General features: G+C 55.4%; 1 protein-coding gene across 1 annotated transcript in view; it reads right to left on the bottom strand.

Moving 5' to 3' along the window:
- STK35 (serine/threonine kinase 35) overlaps window positions 1-10,337 on the bottom strand; it is a 35,549-nt gene that overhangs the window by 3,872 nt on the left and 21,340 nt on the right. Inside the window, exon 2 of the mRNA XM_009327048.1 lies at window positions 4,226-4,973. Coding sequence (XP_009325323.1) covers window positions 4,261-4,973 — 713 coding nt within the window. The 3' untranslated portion in view covers window positions 4,226-4,260. The remainder of the gene's footprint in view (window positions 1-4,225; window positions 4,974-10,337) is intronic.

Raw genomic sequence — 10,337 nt, 5'->3', positions numbered from 1 at the left:
CAGTGAAAATATCATGGAATACGATCGACCCGAACAGGCTGCCCAGGGAAGTGGTTGAGTCACCATCCCTGGAGGTATTTAAAAGATGGGCAGATGAGGCGCTGAGGGACATGGTTTAATGGGCATGGGGGTGTTGGGTTGACGGTTGGACTCGATCTTAGAGGTCTCTTCCAACCTTTTCTATGATTCTAAGCTGCCTTCTACACTCATGACAACCATTGCAGTTTGATGTCCTATGTGAATTAAAACTACAAAGTTTCTTAAATGTGTAACTGTAGGTGTAGCCATACGTTTGGGTTAATACCTAGACTGTAGTCTTCATTGTACTAGCTTGATTACCTTGTATAAACAATGCATGCCTTACAACAACTATGCCCTTGAAGAAGAACCAAAAGACTGATAAAAGGGGAACATCCTGCCCTAGAAGGCGTCGGAGGCTAGATGATTGCCAAAGAAACAAGAAGTCAGCAAAAAAACTGCAGTAACTAGGGGAGAAAGGTAAAGGCAGCAGGGGGAGATCGCGACCACCGACTCAATTCAAGACTGGAAGGGCTTGCCCCCCCAGACCCGCAAGGAGCATGCGTGCTAATTTACATGGCAAGTGAGGCTAATTTGAACACAACTAACCAACGAGCATGACCTTAGGTGGGCTTTTGCTAATCGTATAACAATATAAATAGGCTGTAGTTCTTGTGTGTGGTGTGCTAGCTTTGTGGAATTACCACCTAGCACCCATCTTTGCGCAAACACGAGATAAATACATATCTCGGCTCTGTGTGTAAGACTGGCTTCTTGCACACCGGGTACCGGACCCCACTCGTGGGACAAGAGAGGCGGTGATTGATGCTGCCACTCGCTCCCCTCGTTTCTGCGGCCAAGAGCAACGGTGCCACTCCAGCGAGCAGCAAACAGCCACATGCCCTCGCTGTACCTCACTCCTCAGCAACTTGTCTAAGGGTTGCTCAATCCACACTGCACAAACCCACAACGTTAGAGGGTCCCACTGAAGAAGCAGTGTCCACGGGGGGCTCCTCACCAGCCCTGGGGAACTCGGAGGGCAGCTACAAAAAAGACACGCAAAGAAAAAGATGTTCACGTTGCAGGAAAGGAGGAGGGTGGCCCCAGCCTTCCAGCACCGACAAGGAAGGGTGAAATACTTCTTAGTGTGTGGTGTGGTCACAGTGCTGGGCTATCACACGGCAATCAAGAGGTGATCAGCAGGTACCCAGCACAATCCAACCACTCCCTAAAAGAAAGGCTTTTGTCCTCTTTGCCCAAAAGGCATGCTTTTGGGAACGGCTATCTCAGACTTTAGATAAACAGTGTTCAAATAAGAAAAGACCTTTGTTTTGCCCAGGGAAATGCTGCCCACCTCTGCTGGACCTACCACCCTGGGGCCACCAGCAGTGCTGGTGAGGGGAGCAAGGAGATAAGCAGGCTCATCTCCACTCCAGACACCCTGGTGTCCAGCAGAAACCAAGCCAGAAACACTTTCCTGACTGAGAACTGACATTTAATATCTGCATTTTGGAAGGGTAACAGAGCCTGAAGCCTGCCGATGGCAGGTGCGTCCAGCATCCGTAGCAGAACTAGCGGCAAAGCTGCTGGGACATGAAGCAAAATCAGAAGAGGTCAGTGGCATACCAACGAATACGCAAAAATCTGATTGCCTGGGTCAGGGAGGGTTACAGTTTTCCAGGTTATAGACACGAACCAAGGCTCAGCAGGGTCTGAAGCTGTCCTGGGGAAGAACTCACTGCATGACCCAGCAGCACTGTAAGCTACGTGCCAGTGCCACAATTAAGTTGTAAGAGGTTACTTGAGTTTTTTGGTCAACTTAAATTAACCGAGAGCAGAATTCAGGCCCTGCTCTAAATCCCATTTTAAGCTTCTCAAGCGGGTTTCCAATTTAAGGTTTGCATTTAATAACAGCCAGAGGCAGGCCGATTTGAATGCACAAATACACAACGCATTAGGAAAAACCCTATAGGAAAGCACACCAAATATTCTGCTGCCCCATAAACAAGCCAGAGGAACGCTCCCCACAGCACAACGCTCCGGGTCTGCAGCGAACATACGGACGGCGCCGGGCTTCTGCCTGGGCCAAGCAGCCACGCTACGTATGCCGGGTGGCGTTATATAAGCGCATCCATCTCTGCTGCAGCCGTGTCACCGTCGGAGCAGATCCCAGATCGGTGCAGCCTCACAGCTGGCTCCGGACGCAGATGGAGGGGGGTTGGTTTGCAGAAGGGCAGCCAGGTTTTAAGCAAACAGCCCCAGGGTAGGACTGTCCCCTCGGTGTTTGTTATCCCTGCATGTACCATTCTGCAGATACGCGCAGGATGAATTTTCCCCGGAGGGCACGGGCTGGTTGCATAACTCAGCAGCATCGCGTCAGCACAGAGCGATTGCAGATGGCAACGGCAAACCCCGACCCGACCCTCCGTCAGGCAGCAGAGCTGCTCCCAACAGCCGGAGGAGACCCACGCCTCGCCTGGGGCACAAGGTGGAGTGCCCTGCTTTTGCCCCGGGACTTTATCACACCCATCTTAAGGGCTCACATTTCTGCAGATTCACTCCCCCACCCTAATCCCCAGCCCACACTTGCACTGGGACCAGTACCAAGCCCCAGGCAGAAACAGTCACATCAATTACTTGTGCTGGAGATCTTAAGGGCATTAAATATTTTGTGCCAGGGGTGTGGAGGGGATGGTTTGCAGACCAGTTTGGACAAACCAGCAGTGACAACACCAGACCTACCCCATGAGCCTTTCCACTTCTATATTCCTCTCTCTCTGCAAACGGCACAAAGCTTACCCGGGCACACACACACAGAGAGGGGACGGGCAGCACATCCCTTTACGTAAGCTCAGGAACCCTCAGGTGGGCAGCAATGAGGTTTCTTAGCAAAACCTGCCAAAATGCCCCCACCTTCCCCACCGCCCTGCTGCTGGAGGCTCGCTCTCGGGAGCGGGCCAGGCACACAGCCATCGACCGCAAGGCTGAAGGCTGGGTGTTTGCTGGCTAGGGCAGCCATTTCGTCCCTCTTCGCTCTCTTGGATCCGTGGTTTGCTCTGGTCCGGCAGGATCTGTGCCATTTTGGGCTGAGGCGAGGGCTGGGAGCCCAAGCTGCAATGCCAGCACCTGACACAGGCAGGCTTTCAGAGGTCTCCTGTGACCAGCAATGGGCAGGCAGCGAACCTGGGCTGGGAAGACATCAGCCTCGCCCCTTGAAATCTGTAATTTTTCAGTTTCATTGAAGTGTTTGGCCGGGAGTATCCCTAGTAACAGCTCCTGTTTACAGACAGCTTTGCCATGCTGGCAACACCTCCCAGTCCTCTGGTGTCACTGGTTAATGACACCGCCAGCTACCCCATGTCCCTGGGGGTCCTTCCAGACCGTGTGTGACCACCCAGGCCTCAGGACCAGGACCTCTGGGCTTGGGACTATTTAGGAACCAAGCCGGGGGGAGAAGGGAGGGGACTCTGCTTGAACGGAGCTGAGCTCAGTCTGACCACAACTGTTTTGTAAGCTTCCTTCCTGAGCAGATGCAGGTCTACCAACTCAGGTGCTGGACACCAAAGCATCCTACCGGGTTTGGGCAACCGCAGTTCACACCAAAGGGAAGTCCTGCCTTTAGCAAGGAAACGAAATGAGGCGGACCCACGTGCCTCGAAAGTGAAAGCAAAGGAAACAGCTTTGTCTGTGCCGAGACGGACCTGCCACTCCACTCGGTGCCGGCTCACCGAGCCAGCCGAGCCCCGAGGTGTCCTGTCTCAGAGGGGAAGGGGACTGTGCTAGACAGCGAGGTGCTCCCAGCGCTGACCGCAGAAATTACACCACATAGCAGAGGAGGCAGAACTGGCAGCTCCTTCCCTGCCCCGGGAGAGACGGACGTACCCAAAGCTGATGTCAGAGGGTGCTCGCAGGTCTCTGCTTGTGCACCAGCCCGTCTCGGCCACTGGCCAGGACCTCCGAGGAGCAGGGCTCCTGCCCAGCTCTGCTGGGCCTTTGGGCAGCAGCAGGACGTGCAGCTGCTAATTCTGCTTCCCACCTCTACTTTATTTTTGCAGTAGAATAGGTGGAAAAAAACTCAGAAGCAGTGCTCCGATGAGTCACTATAGAAATAGCTCTGGGAACATAAAAGATTCCTTTGTGTCACTACAAAATGCATTATTGGGCTGGTACAGCAGACAGAATGATACAAAAACTGCGGATCACTTACCCAGCTGCAAAGCACAGCAGTGCCCTGCCCTGAATTTAAGCAGCACATGTAACCTGGTCCATTCTGGTTTCAAGCTCAAAGGCATCAGGTCGATCCTGTGGGTTAGCAGCCAACATGTCTTTCAAGAGCTGCTTGATCCCCTCAGACATGGAAGTCCTGCGTTTCTGAGGGATGTGCAGCTCCATCTTTGGGTTTTCTAGCAGCGCTTCCCCAACGGGCACAATCTCGGTCCCCTGCTTGATGTAGGTCCCCAGCAGCTCCTTCTTGGTCTCCGCATCGATGAAAGTTATCCTCTCAATCATGGCCCAGATGATGATGCCGAGGGCGAAGATGTCAGCCTTGGCGGTGTAGTGTCCCTCCCAGACCTCGGGCGCCATGTAGAAATCAGAGCCGCAAGCCGAAGACAGCCAGTACTTGTTCACATTCACATTTTTGTTCTCATGCCCACCCTCCTTGCCCCGAGCAGTCAGGCCAGCGCAGACCTTACTCAGCCCGAAGTCGGCCACCTTGAGAACAGGGGTGCCGGATTTCTCGGTTATCAGGATGTTGTCTGGTTTCAGGTCCCGGTGGACAATGTGGTTCTTGTGCAGGAAGGCAATGGCGCTGGTCAGCTGCAGCATGAAGCTCTTGTTTGTCGCTGGGTCGGGTCTTCGTGAGAGCACGTACTGGTTGAGGTCTCCCCCTTCACAGAACTCCATGACGAACCACAGGTAGCAAGGCTCCTCGGCATAGCCCAGGATCCTCTCACCTAACCGAAAGGGACAAAAGCAAGAGTGGGTTTTTCAGACACACTACAAAATGTCCACACTAACTCAGTGCAGGCAAGGGACAGGTCTGGTTTATGCAGACAGTGAAGGCCTTAGGAACGTGGCCGGGACCTATCGCACTGCAGGGCACCAGCGGTGATGTTCTAGTGCTTTAGGATCCCATTGAGTGCCACGCACCAGCACCATGTTTATCAGGTGACCTGATAAACCCTGACAGGTCAGGGACCTGTTCCCAGCAAGGCACAGGCATGTGAGTGAGGCCGAGCACACGTCTTCTCAGGTGCTTGCAGGGAACTTGGAAGCAGAGGGTTATTTTCCTGCGCTACCGTCAGGCAATTCTCCCCGGGCTCTAACAGCCAAAGCAGCAGAGACTAAAAGCACAGTTAGCAGTGAGTCTATGGGAAAAAAAAAATCAGTTCTATGTGAACGTCAGCTCTGCCAGCTGAGCTCTGCTGCAGTAGGCAAAGGCTGCCTTATACCTTACGTTTTACTAGTATAACTGCAAGCGGGGAGTAAATCACATCCCTTAACGCTGTGCCAGTACAGCCTCGCTAAGAGCAGTCACACCAGTGTCAAAGCCTTGCAGCATGCTGGCTCTTCTCAGACCGAATTTGTGCGTTTAAGCATTGTGTTTGTGCTAGGGGAGCTCTGCCACTTCATACAGCTTTCATTAAGAGCCAAGTCGTCTTTAAAGACAGGAAACTGGAGGCCCAAGTAGCAAACAACATTTAAGTGCAATCTCAGCCACGCTTATGAATACAACTGTTGCCTCGCTTGTTAGTGCTGCTACTCAATATTATGTCCCAAACAGCTTCTTCCTTCACCAGACATCTCATCGAGCTCTTCAAGCTCAGAGTGTCTCAGGTCCAATTCATTGCATCTAGCTTTCACTCCACAAACCCCCTGGAAGGCAAACCACTCTTGCACATAAACCAGACACGTGGAGAAATGCAACAGCATCATATCAGCTAATGAGGCCACGGCAGTGAGACACCAGGATGCCCTGGGGAGCGCAGGCGGCAGACCCGGCCCCGTCAGCCAATGCCAGGATGCAAATCCCACTGCCAGACCCCACATCACCTGCACAGAGCACCCAGGTGACAGACAGAGCCTGCACACACAACCAGGGTATCATTTTGCTCTAGGAACTAGTTTTTTTACCCTCAAGCACCGTAAGGGAGAAGATGGAGGACACCACTCGCCTCTGCCACAGTTAACAAGTCACACAGACAAATCCAAGTGTTTTGAAAGCAGTTAAATAACTCCACCCATTTGACAAAGTGGGGTTTTGTTTTAGCAAAGCCCTAGAGAGCATCTGGGAAAGCAAGCTTCCAGCAGCAGGTAAAGCCAAGGACTAGCAGGGACACCAAGCCCTGGGCTGCCCGGCGCCCATGCCTGCAGCGGTCAGCGATCGGTGCGGGTGGGAATATTGGTTATTTGCACAAACAGTCTGTATCCATGGCTACTGCTATGGAAATGAAAGTCTGCACAACAGAAGGATTTGGCTGCACCTCCCTGCCCTCAGCAGAAGATGAAGGTTAGGTCTGGGGGATGGGAGGGACCGTGAACAGGCTGGACACATGGGGCACTGGGTGCACTTTGAGGGGACAAATGAGACCCCCAAAGTGCCGGAGGGGGGCTCAGCACGCAAGCCCAAGGGCCAACTGGGAGCAGCACAGGACAGCTTGGCTCTGGAGACCAAAACACCAACAAGGAAAAGCAGCTTCTCCAGTGCGAGTGACCCTTTGGTGAGACTAGCATGACAGCATGGAAACCGAAGCAGAGGCCGCTCGTCCCAGGAGCGGAGACCTTTGCACAGCCAGGACAGCCCCAGCTCGCACCGCTGCTGCCACCTTGGATTTGCTAAACCCCAGCAACTTTGCAGCAGGGCACAGGGCTTTGCTTTCCTGCTGCCCTCAGCATCCATGTAGCCCCATCATGGGGAGCAGGAGGGTTTGGCTCTTCTCACCCAGGAACTGCACCACGACTGGGAACGTGGCAGTGCCCCGTGCCCACACATGGCCAGGAGCATCAAGCCAGGGCATGCAGGTGGGAGGGCGAGAGCATTCACACGGCAGCGCTGCCGACAGCCCCTTCCCGCAGAGAATCGGCTCAAACACCGGCTCACCAGCAGCAAGGACCTGCTGGCTCTAGCAAGTCAAGGTTTGTTTTTAGCGTAACGAAGGCTCTGATTTAAAACTTGGTCCCTGAACCTCAGCAAGCACAGGGAGGACACCACTGACCCAGCAGTAGCTGCAGGCACCGTGCACTTCACTTTGGGTGGAGCGCTGCTAGGAGAGGCTTAAGCCAAGAGTAATATTTCTTCATTTTCTTTCTATAATCTGAAAGTGTTTTAGTTGTTAAATCATCTTCCTGCCTTCAAAACAAACAGCTTTAAACATAAAGAGCTGGCAAGCTGCTTCCTAAAGATGAGATGTTAGCAAACTGAAGTCAAGCAGTCAAGAGCTGGAGAGATGCAGATGACAGGCCAGACCTGTTCTCCATCACGAAGCGAGCATCCCTGCACGCCCCCTGCCCAAACACAGGAGGGCACATGCTAACTTCTCCGTCCCTGCAGCAGCCCTCCCACGACCTATCCTGGGAGCTCATTAACAGCTTACTAATTTGCTTAGCATCACGGGGGGAAAAAAAAAAATCCAATGACAGCAGAACCAGCATCCCGCTGCCGCGTGTAACCTCTGACTCCCTCTGTGCAGAGAGGCTGCGCCGGAGAGATGAGAACCAGCAGCATGAAGCCTGGGTGCTTGGACTGATGGCAACACGCGTGGCGATGCCAGGGCAGCCTGCGAGCACGGCTGAGCACTGGCAGCGAGTCAGCGGCCCTGTGGGTGACATGCTAAGAAGCAACACCCTATACAGGCTCACTTAAGGCAGCTCTATTACTGCTACGGGTTAGGAACAACAAGAGGGGCACGTTGGCCGTGCACAAGCCCCGAAGGTGTGCGTGTATCAGGGCACCAAGCACATTGCTCGAGTACACGCCTCTCCTCCAGGCTCAGTGCCAGGCTTTCGGCTTCCTTTTTGCACTCTGCCCTTGAATTGATTATTCCACATCTCGCTAAAATGATGAAGGTGCAGGCTCCGCACTGTAGCCGAGACCTGGCATCGCCTGGTATCCCGACGGTTGTGCTCCCAATTCAGAAAGTCCCCGATTAATCCCCCCCGCGCCCTGAGCCCCGGCACGTTGGCACAGCATCTGTGCAGGCCTGTAAATAGCCCAGCTGCAGTCGTGCAGAATGGCACGGCAGCACAGCTACGTGCCGGCTACCTCGGCTGGAGTGACAGCACGGCGGCTCCAGCACGCAGCTCGCATGCTGCGGGCAGGGAAAGGAGAGCAAGCTAGACCTGGGAGACTCACCTAGCTCTGGCTTTTGTTTTGAAAATATTTATCAGTGCCATATCAGACCCAAAGCTCGGGAAGGCAGCGAGCACAGCCCCTGCCCGAGCCTGCGGCCAGCAGATAACACAGCCCAGAGGGCAGTCAGGAGGAAGGCAGATGGAGGGGAGAACGCACTCCGGTTTGGGGAGCAAAACTGCTGCTCTCTGGCCTTGGGATGGAAAGCCCAGCTCTGCTCCCCTCTTCAGAGGGCTGCGGAGGGAACGGGGCAGGCAAAGCCCTCCCCACGGCAGGGAAGTTGGGGGGCTCTCTCCCCACCTAGCCATGGGGGGGCACCTACAGCTACCCGAGAGCTATCCCCCCAAGCCACGCCATCTCTTCTCAGGGCTTGCGACACAGCAAGGGGGGCAGGAAACCCCTGTACCTGCCAGGAGGAGCTTGACTTGCTACAGCTGGACATGCACTCAGCGAAGGGAAGAGTTGGCTCCTTTCCCGGGGAGTCGTGCCCCCGAAGGCACGTAAAGGAAACACCCAGGCTATACAGAAATTAGGACACTGCCTTTCTGGCAGGGGCTCCCTTGGGTGGTTGCGTGTGGAATGTGAAGGGAGAGCAGGATCAGGTCTGCACGGGGGAGAGCCAGGCAGGCCCCGACATGTCCCCCCCAGGATTGCGGAGGGGACAGGCAGGGCAGGGGGAGTCTGAGAGCCAGAGGTTTGCTCGGAGGATGGGTCTCGGCAGCCTTGCATTAAGTCTGTGCCTGGCACAAGGTTTGGAAGCTGCTGGCACTGGGGGGGGCTCAGCTGGGGAGGCATGGGGAGACTGAGCTCCCTAAGGAGCGTACGGGAGTCCTGGCACACACTTTTGGGGAAGGAGGGGGTTGGGGTGAGCTGGCTCCGGCAGGCTGGGGGGCGCAGGGGCATCGAGGAGGCAGGGCTCCAGTATTTTTCCACATCTTCACTGCACATTGGCAGAGCTGGGTCTGACAAGCAGCAAAGAGAGCAGAGGAAGGGAGGGAGCATTTCGGAGATGTCACCATCACAGTCATCAGCTGTGGCAGGAGAAGGTGACCCCTGACAGCCCCGTGATGCTGCTGAGGGACCCCAGGGGCGTCAGCCCAGACTACAGGCACTGCTGCTTCCAGGGCTGTCCCCATAAAGCCAGCACTTGGGAGGGGAACAGGAACAGGAGAGCTCAAAGAACGGTCCCAAAGCTGTAAGAGCTCAAGGGAGCAGGCAGGGCACCGTAACGGGCTGCAGCCTTGGGGTGCTCGGAGGAGACAGGACTGTGCGTCAGGTGGAGAAGTCCCCTTGGTGTGACTGGGGCAGAGACAGGTGAAGGTCCCCAAGGGACACACGTGGGCTGTGGTGCCGGTCAGGGTAGCGGAGGGAGCCCCAGGAGGGGGGTGTAACAGAGAAGGAGGAAGTAAGCACTGGCAGGGGGTGCATGGAAAGGCTGAGGGCAGCATGCAGGGATGCTCCTCAGGGCTGGGTCCGAGCCTGGAGGTGACAATAGGGTCCCCTCAGGAGGAGCACAGGGCTGGGGTGTGCTGCAGCCTGGAGGTGACAATAGGGTCCCCTCAGGAGGAGCACAGGGCTGGGGTGTGCTGCAGAGGCGCAGGGCACAAGGAGGGACCCCACGAGCAGGGCACAGGGCTGCCAAGGCACAGGGTGGGGGCTTAGGGAAGGGTGTCCCTGGGAGCAGCACACAGAGGAAGGGGACAGAGTGGAGGGGACACACAGGCAGAGCCCAAGGGCACAGTACGGGGCAGGGCCAAGGACAGGTGATGCTGTGCAAGGGTCCCAAGGGGTGCTTGGGGTGGGTGGCAGCAAAGAGGGGTGCAGAGGGCAGCAGAGAGACCCTGTGGGGGAGCCCTGCAGAGACAGGACGGAGGCGGGTGATGGGAGCAGAAGGGAGCGTGCCTGGGGCAGGTACCGCTGTGGTACAGAGGGACCCCAGGGCTGGCAGGGGTGACAGAGGAGACTGGGA

This window comes from Pygoscelis adeliae, unplaced genomic scaffold (assembly GCF_000699105.1).
Source record: "Pygoscelis adeliae isolate BGI_AS28 unplaced genomic scaffold, ASM69910v1 Scaffold681, whole genome shotgun sequence".
NCBI classification, from domain to species: Eukaryota; Metazoa; Chordata; class Aves; order Sphenisciformes; family Spheniscidae; genus Pygoscelis; species Pygoscelis adeliae.
The sequence above is the reverse complement of the archived record's forward strand: the minus strand, read 5'-3'. Positions and strand labels throughout refer to the sequence as shown.